The 19,775-nt window shown below is 38.9% G+C and overlaps 1 protein-coding gene across 1 annotated transcript in view; it reads left to right on the forward strand.

The window, feature by feature from the left end:
* The first annotated feature begins 952 nt into the window (after positions 1–952).
* FAM221A (family with sequence similarity 221 member A) overlaps positions 953–19,775 on the forward strand; it is a 148,093-nt gene continuing 129,270 nt past the window's right edge. The window contains 1 exon segment of the mRNA XM_053714149.1: positions 953–1,065. Coding sequence (XP_053570124.1) covers positions 1,004–1,065 — 62 coding nt within the window. The 5' untranslated portion in view covers positions 953–1,003.

Consider the following 19,775-nt stretch of genomic DNA (forward strand, 5'->3'; position numbering starts at 1 on the left):
TTGTTTGTCCCTTTAAAGGGATACTAACTCTACATTTTTTCTTTCATGATTCAGATAGAGCATGCAATTTTAAGCAACTTTCTAATTTACTCCTATTAACAATTTTATTTGTTCTCATGTTATCTTGATTTGAAAAAGCAGTAATAAAAGGTTAGGAGCCAGCTCATTTTTAGTTCAGCACCTTGGTAGAGCTTGCTGATTGGTTTGCTACATTTAGCCACAAATCAGCAAGTGCTACCCAGGTGCTGAACAAAAAATGGTCCGGCTCTAAAGCTTACAGTATTGCTTTTTCAAATCAAGATAGCATGAGAACAAAGTAAAAGTGATAATAGGAGTAAATTAGAAAGGTGCTTAAAATTTCATTCTCTATCTGAATCATGAAAGAAAAAAATTAAGTTTAGTATCCCTTTAAGACTGTGTGACCAGGTGCTAAACTGCCCTTTAAGTCTGTGCTGTGTGAACACTATTTTCTCAGCAGTTTGTATGTAGGTACTGACTGGGCTGCTTTAAGTGTCTGTGTACAGTAAACAGTTATAAATGTATAAAAACCTGTAGGCTGAGGGTTTGATAAATGTATCATATAGGTGAGCAGAGCTGGCTGGGGAAAGTCTATGGGGAGAACAGAAACTTTACACCCCAAAATATGTCTCCCCTTTTTGTTCCTGGAGTGGAGACACAAACACTGCAGTATTGTTGGTAGCCCTTATCTGAACCCCCATACCAATTTTTAAAGTAAAATAATGCAATATGGCAGAGAAAATAATTTAGAACGCTAAACTCAGATTTTACCCAACTGAGAAATATATCCAGCTTGCATTTTGTCCCTTCTGCTGCTGACTGCAGCATTGGTTGTCAGTATCTATCCCTTCCCACTGCTCTGTCCCTGCAGGTAGCCGCCCACATGTTACAGCCCAGCTTGCTCCCTTCCGTGTGTGCTGCTTCCTGGTGTTACCTCCTTCCCTTCTTAACTCATTCAACTACTGCTGGGATTTGGCAAAGAGCCATGGAGAGGCTGCACTTTCAGGGGGCTGCAGGGGCGATAGATGAGTATTTGGAGTATAGAAGGTGAGTCCTGTGGTCACATCAATTGCAAAGAATATTTTCATATTAATAGCTGTTTAATCCTGGAAAAGATCGTGTTGCAGAAATGGATTCACTGTTGTGTGTATTACTGTTGTGTTGCTAAGCTACATATTGATCTATAGTCTCTAGCTATTATGTGCACCTAAGCTGTATTAACATAGACAAAAGTAGTAAATAACCAAACCTGGGCATTTATTATATTCAATATTGCCAAATGTAAATAATGGGGATAGATTGCTAAACGATAAAGTGGGTTTCTGATATCTATCTGTACAACAATGGATAATATATGTGAAAGGTTTAGCAGCACTTGGTTGTGAGCAATCAACTCAACACTCACATACATTGTTGCTTCTCTGAGTCATTTACTGAAATATTTTCAAGCTCAAAAAAATCTATTTTGTCAGTGTGCTTAACTTTTCTCATTAAAGTTATTAGACAATTTAAAGGGACATGAACACCCCTGATTTAGATAAAGCATGTGAATTTAAATAACTTTCCAGTGTACTCCTACTATCTAAATTGTTTTGTGTTCTTTGTATCCTTTGTTAAAGGGACACTGTACCCAAAATTTTTCTTTTGTGAATCAGATTGAGCATGACATTTTAAGCAACTTTCTAATTTACTCCCATCATCAAATTTTCTTCATTCTCCTGGTATCTTTATTTGAAATGCAAAAATGTAAGTTTAGATGCCGGCCCATTTTTGGTGAACAACCTGGGTTGTCCTTGCTGATTGGTGGATAAATTCATCCACCAATAAAAAAAGTGCTGTCCAGAGTAATGAAACAAAAAAAAGCTTAGATGCCTTCTTTTTCAAATAATGATAGCAAGAGAACGAAGAAAAATTGATAATAGGAGTAAATTAGAAAGTTACTTAAAATTGCATGCTCTTTCTGAATTACAAAAGAAAAAAATTGGGTTCAGTGTCCCTTTAAAAAGTATATATAGGTAGGCTCAGAAGCTGCCGATTGGTGGCTGCATTGCTGCTCCTTCAACAAAGGATACTAAGAGAATTAAGTAAATTCGATTATAGAAGTGAATTAGAAAGTTTTTTTTTAAATTGTATAATCTATCTGAAACATGAAAAAAAATTGTGTTTCATAATCCCTTTAAATAGTAAAATGTCTGGTTAATATAGCTGTGTCATGGGTGACTAGTGATGCTGATTGGATCATCATCAGTTTTAACTATGGTCCAGAAGTGCTCTGCAGGTCCTGAGCAGTACTTTACACATAGCTTTGCTGTGTCACTAGTGATAAAATGACATGTCATCATTATAATTGCCCTTTAAGTAGTTAAGAACATTAACATTAATTTATTATTATTATAATAATAATACAAAATGCAATAATTGGAGCCATGCTTATACCTCAGATCAGACACTGACCCTACAACACTGTCAGCTCCATACTAGTATCATAACCCTCAACCACTGTTATACCAATACCCAAATCAGATCCCAGGGTCAGCCTCATACCTAACTCCTGTTAGCCACAACCCCCACATCAGACCTTATATTAGACCTCTGGACTTGCAACCTCTTTTTCATTCCTATGTACACATAGGGTTGCCACCCAGTCAATATATTATCAACATGGTCAGTATTTTTAAAGGGATAGTGCATTGTAAAATTGGTTTCTCCTTAATGTGTTTACAATGACTTGCTATACCAGCTATAGTTTAAAACGTTTAGGAAATTGCAACTTAAAGGAGCATGAAACCCAAAATTTTTCAATGTTCCAGATAGAGAATACAATTTTTACCAACTTTCTAATTCACTTCTATTATTTAATTTGCTTCCTTCTCTTGTTATCCTTTTATCGAGATAAGCTCAGGAGCAGCAAAGAACCTTGGTTCTATCTGCTGATTGGTGGCTGCATATTATATACCAATTGTCATTGGCACGGCCGTGTTTTCAGTTAGAAACCAGTAGTGCATTGCTGCTCCTTCAACAAATGATACTAAGAGAATGATAAAAATTAGATAATAGAAGTAAATTAGAAAGTTGTTTAAAATGTTATTTTCTATCTGAATCATGAAAGAAAAAAATTGGGTTTCATGTTCCTTTAAAGGGACAGTCTACAATAGAATTTTTATTGTTTTAAAAGATAGATAATGGGGTCTATTTATCATATGTCTGTCGGACCTTATCCCACAGTGCTTATCAGGTCCGACAGACCTCGCTGAATGCGGAGAGCAATACGTTCTCCGTATTCAGCATTGCACCAGCAGCTCTTGTGAGCTGCTGGTGTAACGCCGCCCCCTGCAGACTCACAGCCAATCGGCCGCCAGCAGGGGGTGTCAATCAACCCGATCGTACTGAATCGGGTTGAATTCCGGCGATTCCTGTCCGCCTCATCAGAGCAGGGGTCTTTAGAACGCTGCTCCATAACTTGTGTTTCTGGCGAGTCTTCAGACTCGCCAGAAACACGGGCCCACAAGCTCCATACGGAGCCTGATAAATGGGCCTCAATCCCTTTATTACCCATTCCCCAGTTTTGCATAAACAACACAGTTATATTAATACACTTTTTACCTCTGTGATTACCTTGTATCTATGAACCTTCTTCCAGCCCCCTGATCACATGACTGTGACTGTTTATTATCTATTGTCTTGCATTTAGCATTGTTTTGTGCTAACTCTTAAATAACCCCCTGTGCATTAATACAGTGTTATCTATATGACCCACGTGTACTTTCTGTCTCTTGTTGTGAAAAGGAATTTAAAAAACATTTGATAAGAGGCAGCCCTCAAGGGCTTAGAAATTAGCATATGAGCCTACCTAGGTTTCGTTTCAAATAAGAATAGCAAGAGAACAAAGCAAATTTGATGATAAAAGTACATTGGAAAGTTGATTAAAATTACAAGTCCTATCTAAATAATGAAAGTTTAATTTTGACTAGACTGTCCCTTTTAAGGTATAATTTTGTACATGAAATAACTGTTATTGCTAATTGAAATCACAACTCAATAAAATGGGTTGAGCCAGCAGGGAAAGCAGACCTCATTACCTTTTCTGTCTAGTTATTTACACAAGTCCTCAAAGGCCAATACTTAGGGCGAGATGATCTAAGAAGTCTCGTCTGTACGACAAGGTCCCTGAAATAATTTTGAAATGTAAATTTTACCTTGAGAACCATTTATCTCACTACAATGGGTTCTGGGTTTGAAGGAGAGACACATACATTACTATATAAGATCTAAAAAAATCCCAAAGATTTTATTTGATTTCTTTCCATGCTGGTTAATTTTTGATAGCTGGGCCGTTAGAAAGAACAATGGAAAATTAACATTATAGTAGCTCTCTGTCCCAGACACCAACTTATGTAACTCTTTCTTTCATATAGGTGCAGAGAGTACACGATCCATTACTCCTGGGAATTACTCTTCCAGGAGACAAAAATTCCCAAGAGCTTTTTAAAATCCCTCCCATCTTACTAGAAACTAGCCTTGTCTTTGCCTCCGCTGGAGGTAGGTGAAGAATGAAGGTGCCCAATTTCTTGATGCCCAATTTCCCATCAGAGTTCTGCTGATTGACAGAGGGATGTATTATAGCTCTCTGTCCCAGACACCAACTTATGTAACTCTTTCTTTCATATAGGTGCAGAGAGTACACGATCCATTACTCCTGGGAATTACTCTTCCAGGAGACAAAAATTCCCAAGAGCTTTTTAAAATCCCTCCCATCTTACTAGAAACTAGCCTTGTCTTTGCCTCCGCTGGAGGTAGGTGAAGAATGAAGGTGCCCAATTTCTTGATGCCCAATTTCCCATCAGAGTTCTGCTGATTGACAGAGGGATGTATTGAGAGTAATGGGTAGTGACAGAAGATTCCCCCTAAGATTACTTCCAAAAAAATTATTAGTATAAGTGAGAGATAATAAGTGTGGAAACACAAAAAAAAACCTTTGTGCCGGGGAGCTAAAAGAGGCTAAATCACTGTAGTAACTGTGTGGTGTGATTAAAATAGAAAGAGTGAAGAAGGTGTTTGCAAATATATTCGTCAATATTAAACAATTTATTAAGTTAAAAACAGGGTTTTAAAAGGTCAAATATAGCATGAATTCATGTATTACAGTGATATACAGGAAAAAAAAATATAAACAAATAAATGGCTAACATTTCTAAAAACAAAGACACAATTAGTGTGTGTGCTACTGCACACCGGACTTCAGCTGTGAGCCAGATAATGTCTAGATCCACTTTTCATAATGAGTTCATAAATTGAACGTTGAAATGTGGACATTAAAATATACAAATTCAATCCGGGATCCAGATGGCAAAGCAAATAGCTATTAAGTAGAAGCAGGAGAAAAATCCCTGAATCCTGTAGTGAGACAGGAAATCCTTGTCACAAGTATGGAAGTAATTTTAAATATAGGTGTTATTAGGTACTTGCACCGTAAATTTCAAAGATGTCCTCCCTCAGTGATTCCCTTCTGGGGTAGCGGTCTCTAGTTATGCAGCAAACCTCCTTTGGCTAGTCCCTCTCTTAGGACTCCTTTTCGGTGAGCTGGAAAATTTCACTCTATCAGTTTCAAATGTTCGCTATTGTCACGAGGATCAGGAAAAACAAAATACGGATATCCTGACAGGGCAGATTTAGAACTTTTGTATTATAATTCTTACACTCATCTAAGCCTATTGGGCTATTTAGTTTGTACGTTATTGCACTCTATAGCCTAAAGACAATTTTTAATATATACTGTATATATATTTTGCCTTCTTTAAGGTTATAAGGCTCTATTCCCCTTTACATTTTTTGTGCGCATATTTTTTGTTAGCCCACATCGGCTTATTGAATTTGCGCACAACGGCTTGTTGGGTTAATGCAGATCGGCTGATCAGGACAGAGCTTTTATTCAATTTGACCACGTTGTGTACCTACGCTTTCCTTTGCTGTTTTGTGCGCGCTATTAGTTTTTTTTAGTGTGCTCTGTTATCCCGTGCGTTACTCATCTTTTTTGATGTCGGGTAAGCGCTATGCAGCCTTGCTTTGTTAATGCTGTTTTTGGAGGGGGTACGTTTTCCCCTTGCTTCTTGAGCTCTGTTCAGGGGGAATGTAGGCTTATGGTTGTGCTTTCTACTATCTTGTAGTTCTCACTTACCATGGAGCCTTCTGTGCCTGTCCCTGAATCTTCTTTAGAAGCTATCTTCTCTGAACACTTTCCTACCAATGTGAAGTGTGTATATTGTAAACTTACTAATTTGTTGCTTCTAGCTCAGCTGTGCAATTCTTGTTTAAATATTATTATGCATTCTAATCAGACTAATGCTGCTTAATGGTATCGGACCTCCTACTGTTTGTTCTACACCAGTGTTTCTCAAATCCAGTCTTTTATGATATCTTAACTAGAGCACAAGCAAAATAATCAGCTAAAAGCAGGTTAGTATCCATGGTTACTGAGGAGCTGATTATTTCACCTGTGCTCTAGTTAAGATATCATGCAAATATGGCCTTTTAGGGGTACTTGAGAAACACTGTTCTACTCAGAGGAGTTCTACTTATTTCTGTCTAGGCTTCAAGGATTTTGTACACATTCCACTGTATCTCCTTCAGGCTGGTTGATGTAGCTTTTGTTAGGTTCCTTTTGCTTACTTTTCATGTTTTGCATAATAGAGTCTAAGTATTGAACAGTAAAAATAAACCAAACAAGATTATATATATATATATATATCACGCTTGTCCCGCCCTCAATTACTTGTGGACTTTACTGCTGGAGTATTAGTTTCCCAGTAGTAATGCATTGTGGACTCTCACCACCTGTATAAAAGAAAACAGAATTTATGCTTACCTGATAAATTAATTTCTTTCATGGTGGTGAGAATCCACAAGATCCCACCCTGTTTTTTCTGGTGGTAGCTTTATTTTTTCTTGTTTGCACCTTTCCCCTGCTTCCTTTGGTTTTTTTTTTTTTTTTTTTACTTTTGCTACATTTTTTGCTTGCTTTTTTTTTTAGTAAGGTGGGAGGGGTTTTATAGAGCTCTTGGGGTTTGAGAATCTTTGCCTCCTCCTACTGGAAGAGTAATTCCCAGGAGTAATGGATCATGGACTCTCAACACCATGAAAGAAATGTATTTATCTCCCTCTGTTGACATATTTTTTTTGTAACTGAAATGTTCAGTATAGGTGGTTTATCGATAGACAAAATCAGCTATTTCAAATGAGAAAATAAATGTGAACGAGCTATGTGTAAACAATTAATACACTCTAGTAGGTCAAATGGATGTTTGTTTGGGAACACATTAAAGGGGGAACACATTAGTCTACACTGTCCCTTTAAGGTTCAGTTCAAAGTTGAAAGATTAAATATAGAATAAAGATATTGTGGTCAAACTACTTAGTGTATCATGATCTAATTATAAACAATATATACAGTATAAACAGTCCAGATTTATGCTCAATTATTATTTATGCAAATGTATGCTAATGAGTGTGGACAGTATTTTTTTCAAGAAAAGGTCCACATCAAACCTCAGATCTGACAGTAATCCTGTGTGCCCTCTGTCAAACATTCCCACATCATATCCCTGAGCCTTTGTACCCTTTCTTCAGACCTATACTCCTGTAAAAAAAAATTGAAGAAAGTCCATCCTTGTGGTTAAAACCATACTATTATTTCTTAGACTGTATATGGTTCCATAGAGTTTAGGAAATAAAGGTCCAATTTTAACCATAACAAGTTGGATTTTTTGTTGTTGTTGGTGAATGGAGCTGACAGCCTCACTATTCTGTGCTTATTTGGATTGTGGCTGCTGTTGTCTTCTTCTTTTTTTTATGATATTTTGTATTTGCAACACCTCAGATCAGACCCTGGACTTAAAGTCCTGTATCTACACAAGACCTCAAATCAGAACCCTGGGTCTGTAATGCCTCCATTCGATCCATGCCCAAGTCATACCTCAGCACAGACCCCTGGTCTTGCACTCCTGTACCCACACAAGACCTCAAATCAGACCCATGGCTCGGTAATGCTTCCATTAGATCCATGCCCACGTCATACCTCAGCTAAGACCCCTGGTCTTGAAGCACCATATCCACGTCAGACCACAGATAGACCTCTGTCCATACAGCACCATACACACATTAGTCAACTGATAGACCTCTTGTCCTGCAGCTCTGAACCAACAACAGCTAGACCCCTGGCCTTGATACACCGCCATCAGATCCATGCCCACATCATACCTTTAGAACAAGGCACTGCAACTCCATGCCATCAAACCATATATAGAACCCTGGTCCTGCAGAACCATACCCACATCATACCTCAGCACATAGCCCTGTCCAGGCCACTCTATTCTCACATCATACCTCAGAACAGACTCCTGACCTTGCAGTACAATACGCACATCATTCCTCAAAACATGGCCATGGCCCTGACCCTGCAGCTACATATCCACATCAAATCACAGATAGGCCTCTGCCCCTGCATTACCACACATCATATTACAGAGATACCCCTGAACCTGCAGCCCTGTACCAACGCAAGACCTAAAATTAGACCCCTGGCCTTGTAACACCTCATCAGATCCATGGCCACATCATATATCAGTACAGACCCCTGCACATCAGACCACAGATAGACCTCTGGCCCTGTAACTCCTCCGTAAGACCCATTACATTTTGTATTTGCAAGAACTATGCTTATATTAGACCTCAGAATGTATCCCTGGCTTTACAGCCCTTACTTCTTTACTTACGAGGGCAGTAACAATAGGCCTGTATATCAAGGATCTTGTAAGATCTCCTGGGGGGGGGGTTTCTGCTTTTGACTGCTGACTACCTTTTCAATCACACCTATCAGATACCACTGTGCATGGACAGTCGTGTAAAGCAACCACATGCAGGACTTTGGTGTATGCATAATTGATAGGTCTGCTTGCTCCTGCTGCCTCACATGCAAACACTTCTGTTAGTTTCCTCTGTACATAGTCTGTAAGGGTGAGAAAACTACACTCAGGGCTTTGTTGTGGTAGAACAGCAGCTATTAGTCTGGCAGCCACTGCCATGTTCAGTCACTGAATGTGCCATAGAATGTGAACCTCAGTCCAAGGTCCTGCTGGTGTAACTTCATTACATATATGGAAATGCATATTTAAAAGGGAAATAAAATAAATACTTTACTTAGTCTAAGATACATATCTAATAATATATTTTTTTTCTTTTACATTTGGCATTTCCTTTGTCTGGAAGTATAATAAACCCATACGAATTACTGATAACTAATAAAAAAACATAGGGCAAACTGTTCTGATAACAAATCAGAATTTTGGTACAGAGCTGTGAAAGGTGAAGATAAAACCACATAAATTATTTCATACACATTTTCTGGTACAGTTGACAAAACACTAACTGATGACCACATACTATTGTGTACAACTAATTTGTTATTCATTTTATTTTATATTTTTTGAATTGACATAATTATCTAACATACTCATGACACATGAAATTACAGCTACTCAGTCATTGATTGAACCATTACTATCGAAGTGGGACACTTCTTTTATTTTAATATATTGAACAAATCAATCAGGGGGCACCTGGTCTATTCATAACAAATAGAATCCTCTGTATATTTATAGGGCTGATTTTTTTTTTTTTGTTAAAAAAATACACATAGTGATTGAAGACTGTACAATTATATATTTGGATAAAAAAAAAGCTGAAATGTACCTACAATTCTGAATCAGTCTGGTCCATATAATCTGTAACTTACGAACTCCACCCTGCAAGTCAGTAGCATAAATATATACGCACAAACAATTACCATTTAGTCCCATCTGCCATTATTACTTCGAAAGGATAGTGTTTACCCTGTAATAAATCTAAAAAATAAAATAATAAAAGATTATGAGAAGACTTTTAAAAGACAATGTAGTTTAAAAATGAGTTGCTTCATTTAATTATAGCATTTTAGTTTATTTATCCACCAATCACTTTCTCTGTCCTGCTCAGGTAAGTCATTAGCACAAGGTCTGTGGTTACAGCATCCCAGCTGAAACGCGTAAGACCGGAGCTTACACGCATCTTTTTATCTCCATGGATTTTTTTTATATGAATCAATAAATGGACGTTTTATTTACTACGGCAAACTCTATCTTTTTTAAATCATGGGCACACTCAGGTTAAACACATTATGAAAAAGGGTATTAGTTTAAAAATAAAATGCTCCAACAAAATAGAGCATTTTTTTCCCATTTCTTTCATGTAATTGGCAAGAGTCCATGTGCTAGTGACGTATAGGATATACAATCCTACCAGGAGTTTCCCAAACCTCAAAATGCCTATAAATACACCCCTCACCACACCCACAATTCAGTTTTACAAACTTTGCCTCCTATGGAGGTGGTGAAGTAAGTTTGTGCTAAGATTTCTACGTTGACATGCGCTTCTCAGAATTTTGAAGCCCGATTCCTCTCAGAGTACAGCGAATGTCAGAGGGATGTGAAGGGAGTATCACCTATTGAATGCAATGGTTTTCCTCACGGGAGACCTATTTCATAGGTTCTCTGTTATCGGTCGTAGAAATTCATCTCCTACCTCCCTTTTCAGATTGACGATATACTCTCATATACCATTACCTCTACTGATAACTGTTTCAGTACTGGTTTGGCTATCTGATATATGTGGATGGGTGTCTTTCGGTAAGTATGTTTTTTATTACTAAAGACACCTCAGCTATGGTTTGGCACTTTATGCATTAATATAAAGTTCTAAATATATGTATTGTACTTATATTTGCCATGATTCAGGTTCATGTATTTCCTTTTTTGCAGACTGTCAGTTTCATATTTGGGGAAAATAAACATATTAAGAAATATTTTTCTTGGGGTTTAAAATTGACTACATTTTTCTTTGCAAATTGCGGGCAGGATTAGGCCCGCGGGGTGCGCCAAATGCTAGACTTATTGCGTCATTCTTGGCGCGAGAATAATTTGGCACGAAAGTACGTCCGTTGACGCAAGTTCGTCATTTCCGGCGTCAAGTGTTCCTTACACAAGGTTGCTTTATTAGTGACGCGAGTGTCCGGACGTTGTTGGCACCAAAAAAATGTCAGTTACGTTGTGCGTCATACTTGGCGCCAAATTTTTTCATTTTCACCTCATTGCTATTTGCCTCTTGCCTTTTTCTATGTCAGAGGGCTATGCTATTTGCATTTTTTTCCCATTCCTGAAACTGTCATATAAGGAAATTGATAATTTTGCTTTATATGTTGTTTTTTCTTTTACATTTTGCAAGATGTCTCAATCTGATCCTGCCTCAGAAGTATCTGCTGGAACATTGCTGCCTGACATCGGTTCTACCCAAGCTAAGTGCATTTGTTGTAAGATTGTGGAGATTATATCTCCGAATGTCATTTGTAATAGTTGTCATGATAAACATTTACATGCAGATAATGTGTCCATCAGTAATAGTACATTGCCGGTTGCAGTTCCTTCAACTTCTAATGTACATGATATACCTATGAATTTTAAAGAATTTGTTACTGATTCTATTCAGAAGGCTCTGTCTGCTTTTTCGCCTTCTAATGGTATGGTATTACTAGTAATTGATGTCAGGGGTTTTGTGATAGAAGAAAAGCCTTTTATGAATTTTCTGTAATAATTTGCGAATCCCAGAAACCTCTGTAATTCTTTCTTAGATGATGGTTCTGGCCACTTCTTGATGGTATCGACTTTGGCACTGTCCTATTTTATTCCTTTTTGGACTGATACGATAACCTAAAAAGTAAATTTCAGAGGTATGGAAAAGGCATTTCTTGGGTTTTGCGTAAAGTTGATGTTCTCGCAAACGTGACAAAACCCATCTGACGTGTTTCTTGTGATCTTCCAGGTTATTTGAGTATATAAGTATGTCATCAAGATAGACTACTATACAGATATCCAGCAAATCCATGAAGATATCATTAATTAGATACTGGAAAGTGGCGGTTGCATTACAGAGTCCGAATGACATCACAGTATACTCGTACAACCCGTAGCGAGTCCTAAAAGCTGTGAGCCATTCGCCCCCTTCTCTTATTCGCACTAAGTTATACGCTCCCCTTAGATCTAATTTGGTGAATATGCAAGCTTGACTGAGTCGTTCTATGAGTTCTGGGATTAGCGGTAGGGGATACCGATTTTTTTTTTATTGAGTTCCCTGTAGTCTATGATAGGTCTGAGGGAGTTATCCTTGTTCTTCACGAAAAATATTCCTGCCCCTGCTGGGGAGGTGGAAGATCTTATGAAACCTTTATGTAAGTTTTCCGCTATGTATTCTTTTAGATGGTCTAATTCGGGTTGGGAAAGAGGGTAGATGCATCCGTAAGGTATGGATGATCCTGGAATCAGTTGTATCGGACAATGGAGAGGAGATAATATTGAAAGAAATATACTCTACATGAACCGACAGAGTAGTTACCTTTAAAGGTACAGTTTGGTAAGTAATAGGACCAGTATTAATCAACGAACCGTCAATAACTCTAATGGAGACTGGATTAAGTTTCAAAATAAATAGAATTTTATTTTTATTTACAAGTGCGGAATCTATGAAGCATGCATAAGCTCCCGAGTCAATGATGGCTTTAGTCTGGAGTTGGAGGTGATCCCACTGTAGAGAGAGAGAGACAACGTACATTAATCATTATTCGTGATTTTTGCAGTTAAACAGGAATTTTTATAGGAGAACTTACTCTTCTTTTGTCTCTGCAGGATGGGGCACTCTTTTACAGCATGAGTGGGAGATGCACAATACATACAAATATTTTTTATCCTGTGTCAATGTTTCTCTTCTGGTTGTATTGGTCCCTTTGTGAAGCCTATGTCCATAGGTTCTGTTGTAGTATTAACTGTAGATCTAGGGTAGTAGGAAGCTCCTTTTGCCAGAGCGTCTAACACTTGCTTCTCCAATCACCTTTCCCTTAATCTTCGATTAATTTGTAATCAATTTGTATACTGAGATTCATCAAAGCTTCTAAGGTTTTAGGTAGTTCTATGCGGGCTAATTCGTATTTTATAGACTCTGAGAGACCTAGGCAGTACTGATTCCTAAGTGCTATGTCAGTCCATTTAGTATCTCTTGCATACTGTTTAAACTCTGTAAGATATTCTTCTAGATGCCTCTTTCCCTGTTTGAGATACCTCATATTGGATTCTGCAGTAAGCTGCTTGTTAGTATCTTCATATAATAAACCCATTTCTTTAAAGATGTCATCCAGAGATGCAAGTATTGGGTGATCGTGCTCAAAGAAGGAATCAGCCCAAATCCTTGGTTCCCCTCTGAGGTAGGATATGACCGTTAGGGCTTTAACTCGTTCAATACAGTAAGTCTTGGGTTTAAGTGAAAACAATAACTTACAGGCATTTTTAAACTGTCTGAATGTCATTCTGTCACCAGAGAGTTTTTCGGGCATAGAAACCTGCGGTTCAGGAGCACTATCTGAAGGGTTTAATTTGTTTGACATAGTATCTTTAATAATACCACATAGATTTTCATTTTGCACTTGTAACTCTCTCAGCCCCTGTGAGAGCTGATCAACTCTTTGTGAGAGGGCAAAAACCACTTGTGGCAATTCTGCTGGATCCATAACAGGGGCCTAGTAATATGTAAGGATAGCAGTATTTATATGAATCGCTGAATACAGATATGTGGATCACAACTGCAGGATTAATATAATAGTGTGCATGCCCAGTAGAAGTGAGTTTGTATGTCAGCTGAGCAATGATTACTTAGCAATGTTAACTAAGTATCAGTTGTCTTGACACTGGAGTTGTTTTGGTATATGTGTCGGTATCTTTGTGACGACACACTAGGGGGCGTGGACACCGGAACCCTGAATGAACACTGACTAGCGAGGACTCATACTGTAAAAGTTCACAGCACTAGTATGTAGGCAGAGGATACCAACAGTTCCCAAATACGTTGTGAGAAATCAGAGGAAAGTTAGATACAGACCGGTAACTACAGGAGTGTCGACTGTTTCCTAGACACGGTCCGGTATTCCACAGGAGCAACAGCTGAGGATTAGGTACGGTCTGATAATCCTAAACGATTATAGCTGGTGTACCTTGATGTAGATGCTGGGGGGTTAAGCTGCAAACACTGGTTGCTGCAATCTGCAGCAGGAGAGACGAAACTGTAGGATATATTCAGGCAAGTTGTAGCTCTGGAGAGAGAGACAAACAGTTTATACTAAGCCAGTAACAGGAGCTGAGCGTTCCAAGGAAACACACAAATTACTAGGCACCTGAGAAGGGGTGTGTGATGATTAAATAGTGATAGGGGAAGAGGATATTGCAACCCTTAAAGAGACAGTCACCTTGACAATATAGGAGTTTACTGTGTGTGTGTGTGTATATATATATATATATATATATATATATATTGTGAAAGAAAGCAAGGCCTGGTTATAAATGGAAGATATTTAAGACCAAGCATTGTACATGATATTTCTCCTTTCAGTTAAAACCCCAGGGAGAAAGAGTGTGTATTTGATTATCCCAGACAGCTGTGAAGCTGTCCAGCTAATCACAGGTGTGGCTAATTAGAAGTTGTGAGGGTTTAAATAGCAGCCTCACTTAGGCCTTGGGAGATAGTTACACAGCTACAGAAGCTGGTGTGTGTGTTTGTTACACTGTGTAAAAGACTTTTGTTCCTGTGAACTGTAAAAGGACATTATTTTTACAAAGCACTTGTGAATGCTGTGAAATGCTGGGACACATTTAAAAGTACTTAAACTTTGCTGCAGAGGAAGGATTTCCCTCTTTTGAAAATGAACTGCCTGTTTGTTATTGCTGTGAAAAATAAAGCCTTTTAAACTACAGTGGATTGTCCTGTGCTGCATTTGTGCCCTAGAAGACCGTGGTTAAAAGTGGTCCCTGTTACACTTGGTGGAGAATACGGGCAACCACGTTGTATGTCTGTGGGCATAATAATCTGCAAGCAACATGGAGGAAGTCATTAAAGCTTTGATCCATTCTAATGCTATACAGAAGGAGACTAACAGAAAAGCTGCTGAAAATAGTGCAGCACTGCAACATTTGGTCTTGGCCCAGTCAGAGAGTGTTATGCTGCTGGCTAAATCACAGAAGGAGAACACTGAATTGTTGATACAACAGATGGCTGCTGTGCAAGCTGAGACATTCAGGAAGACCCGGGAGGAGCAGCAAAGTGCTACACAGACTCTGCAACGAGAGGTTCAAGCCATATCAGAAAGACTGAACTCTGAATATGTTGGTGGCAGCCAAGGTTCCAGAGTAATAAGGGCTAGTCATTATCTTCAAAAAATGACAGCAGCTGATGATGTTGAGGCGTATCTTTTGGCATTTGAACGCACAGCAGAAAGAGAAAAATGGCCGACAGTTGAGTGGGCGAGTATACTTGCGCCATTTCTTAGTGGTGAACCTCAGAAGGCCTACTTTGATTTAGAGCCAGCACAAGCCAGTGACTATGAGAAATTGAAAGCAGAAATCCTTGCACGCCTGGGGGTGACTTCGGCAGTCCGTGCACAAAGATTCCATTCCTGGATGTTTTCATCTCATAATGCTGCAAGATCCCAGATGTTCGACCTTATACACCTTGCCAGGAAGTGGCTGCAACCAGAGGTTAATTCGGCTACCAAAATAGTGGAACTACTGGTGATGGACCGGTTTCAGCGTGGATGACCTGCTTCCCTGCGGCGGTGGGTTAATCAAGGTGATCCTCAAACAGCGGATCAGTTGATTGTATTGGTCGAAAGATTCATAGCTTCAGGAGAAGTTTTGCAACAATCTTCAATGGATCAGCCCCATAATCCCAAGTCCCAGAGCTCTACAAGAACTGGTAAGACTGTTCAGGGGATAAAGGGGATAAGAGAGCAGCAGATGTATAGGCAAAACACCAGAGACATTTCCCCAGGAATTAAGGAAACATTTAAATATAACCAACCTGTAAGATGTTTTAAATGTAATGAGGTTGGGCATATTGCTAGAGACTGTGATAAAGATGAATTTATGGACCGTAATGTTGCACATTCACTATTGTCTAATAGCAACAGCTCTGTTAATAATGATTCCCATTGGTGTTCTGTGACGGTTAATGGTAAAGTGTCTAGGGCTTTGCTTGATTCAGGAAGTATGGTCACACTAGTGGCTAAATCTATAGTACCAGATGCAGTATTAAATTATGGGGGAAAATGGGAATTATCTGTGTTCATGGAGATAAACGGGAATATCCTACAGCTGAGGTGGAGATTGAGACTCAGTGTGGTAAATTAAAATATTGTGTGGGTGTAGTACCAAATTTAGCCCATGAGGTGGTGATAGGGAGAGATTTTCCAAAATTTCTGGAGTTATGGGAATCTCCAGAAATATGTCAAACTTCTGATATTTATGTATTTCCTTTCTCTGAAACTGATTTTGAAGGGGGTTCCATTGAAAAGGAGAAAAATAAGATTTATTGCCCTATGCCTGTATTAGTAGGTGATCAACCTTCTCAGAGTAATGAAGTACCAAGTACTAGCTCGGAAAATATTGATGATTTGATAGATATGGTTGGTGGCCCTGGTAATTTTAAAAAAGCCCAATGGGAGGATCCAACATTGATAGAGGCAAGAAATAATATCAGAGTTATAAATGATGTTGTGACACAGCCAGGAAATGTATTACCCTATGCTTATTTTGAAGCAGTTAATGATTTGGTATATCGTGTAGAGAAGAAAGGAACAGACATTGTTAAACAACTTTTGGTGCCCCAGACTTTTAGAAACACTGTATTAAATCTTGCACATAACCACATTCTAGGGGGGCATTTGGGAGTTGAGAACACCAAAGAGAGAGTTCTTAGAAGGTTTTATTGGCCAGGGATATTTGTAGCCATCAAGGATTATTGTGCTTCATGCCCTAAGTGTCAACTTACAGCTCCTGCTAAAGATTTTCGTAACCCTTTAGTGCCCTTGCCTATAATTGATGTGCCTTTTGAAAGAATTGCTATGGACTTGATGGGTCCGCTGGTTAAATCTGCTAGAGGACATCAGTATATACTGGTAATCCTTGATTATGCTACACGTTATCCTGAGGCAGTTCCCCTTCGTAACAGCTCTGCAAAGTCCATATCAAAAGAACTCATTCTAATGTTTAGCAGGGTCGGGATACCTAAGGAAATTTTGACAGACCAAGGAACTCCATTTATGTCCAGGGTTACAAAAGAATTGTGTAAGTTGTTTGGCATAAAACAACTAAGGACCTCAGTATATCACCCTCAGACTGATGGTTTAGTAGAAAGGTTTAACAAAACTCTCAAAAGTATGCTAAGAAAGGTAATTGACACAGATGGGAGAAATTGGGACCTTCTGTTACCCTATTTAATGTTCTCTATCAGGGAGGTTCCCCAGGCTTCTACAGGTTTTTTCCCATTTAAACTGTTATATGGGTGGCATCCCTGGGGCTTACTAGATATAGTTAAAGAGACTTGGGAGCAAGAGACAACACCTTATCGAAGTATTATTGAACATATTTCCCAAATGCAGGATCGTATGGAAGCTGTCATGCCCATTGTAAGGGAACATATGGGAAAAGCACAGGAAGCACAAAAGTACAGCTACAACCGTAATGCTAGAGCCAGGGTGTTTCAACCTAGGGATAGGGTGTTAGTTCTGGTCCCTACAGTTGAAAATAAATTCTTGGCTACTTGGCAGGGCCCATATGAGATAATTGAGAAAGTGGGTGATGTTAATTACAAGTAAGTCAGCCAGGGAGAAGGAAACCTGAGCAAATATATCATATAAATCTGTTAAAACCTTGGAAAGATAGGGAAGTTTTAGCTACCTTAAAACTTACAGAACTCCCTGTCACTGAACCAGAGGTAAGTATATCGAAAACCCTATCTGTACATCAGAAGCGAGAGGTCAAGGATTTTATTAGAATGAACAAAGAGGTATTTTCTGTGGTACCGGGAAAAACTAATGTTATTAAGCATGACATAATAACAGAACCAGGGAAGAAGGTCTGCCTTAAACCCTATAGGGTCCCTGAGGCTCGTAGAAAGGCTATTAAACTGGAGGTAGAAAAAATGTTAAAGCTTGGGGTAATTGAGGAATCGCAAAGTGAGTGGAACAGTCCAATCGTGCTTGTTCCAAAGCCGGATGGTTCATTAAGGTTCTGTAATGACTTTCGTAAGCTTAATTGTGTTTCCAAATTTGACACCTACCCAATGCCTAGAGTAGATGAGTTGATAGAAAGGCTAGGAATAGCACGTTATCTCACTACAATTGGTTTAACGAAAGGGTATTGGCAGGTGCCTCTCACTAGTCAAGTAAAGGAAAAGACAGCTTTTTCAACCACAAAGGGCTTATTTCAGTATACGGTGTTGCCATTTGGTTTACATGGGGCCCCGGCAACATTCCAGAGGATGATGGATAGAATTCTGAAACCCCATGTTCGTTATGCGGCAGCATATTTTGATGATGTTATAATTTATAGTACAGATTGGGAATCCCATCTTCCAAAAGTTCAATCAGTACTTGATGCAATACAGTCCGCTGGGTTAACTGCCAATCGTGCAAAATGTACTGTTGGTTTACAGGAAGCTAAGTACTTGGGTTATACTATTGGTAGAGGATTAGTTAAACCTCAGACAACAAAACTAGAGGCCATACAGAACTGGCCACAGCCTCTAACTAAAAAACGTAAGAGCATTTATTTGGATAACTAGTTATTATAGAAGGTTTATCCCGAATTTCGCTACAATTGCGGCACCCTTGACAGATCTCACAAAAGCAAGGGCCCCAATTATGATAAAATGGTCCCAGAAGCAGAACAAGCTTTTAAGCATTTGAAAGGTGCCCTTTGTTGCCCATCGAGTTTTTGGTAACCCCCAATTTCGCTAAAGATTTTATTGTACAGACAGATGCTCTGATGTTGGTTTAGGAGCAGTTCTCTCGCAGGAGTGTCAAGGAGAAGAGCATCCTGTCCTTTTCCTAAGCAGAAAACTTATTTCACAGGAAAAGAACTATTCTATAGTGGAGAAAGAATGCCTTGCCATTAAGTGGGCTTAAGAGACCTTTAGGTACTATCTGTTGGGAAGAAAATTTAAATTAATAACAGATCATGCTCCTCTCACATGGATGAGTCAGAATAAGGAAACAAATTCAAGGGTTACTAGGTGGTTTCTTAGCTTGCAACCCTTCAATTTTACTGTTGAGCACAGGGCTGGTCTTTTGCAGGGCAATGCTGATGGTTTGTCTCGGGTACATTCGTTGATGTCCATGGTCGCTCAACCCACTGGGTGTGAGCTGGGGGGGGAGGATATGTGACAGAAAGCAAGGCCTGGTTATAAATGGAAGATATTTAAGACCAAGCATTGTACATGCTATTTCTCCTTTCAGTTAAAACCCCAGGGAGAAAGAGTGTGTATTTGATTATCCCAGACAGCTGTGAAGCTGTCCAGCAGCTAATCACAGGTGTGGCTAATTAGAAGTTGTGAGGGTTTAAATAGCAGCCTCACTATAGGCCTTGGGAGATAGTTTACACAGCTACAGAAGCTGGTGTGTGTGTTTGTTACACTGTGTAAAAGACTTTTGTTCCTGTGAACTGTAAAAGGACATTATTTTTACAAAGCACTTGTGAATGCTGTGAAGTGCTGGGACACATTTAAAAGTACTTAAACTTTGCTGCAGAGGAAAGATTTCCCTCTTTTGAAAAGGAACTGCCTGTTTGTTACTGCTGTGA

Source organism: Bombina bombina, chromosome 5 (genome assembly GCF_027579735.1).
Source record: "Bombina bombina isolate aBomBom1 chromosome 5, aBomBom1.pri, whole genome shotgun sequence".
NCBI classification, from domain to species: domain Eukaryota; kingdom Metazoa; phylum Chordata; class Amphibia; order Anura; family Bombinatoridae; genus Bombina; species Bombina bombina.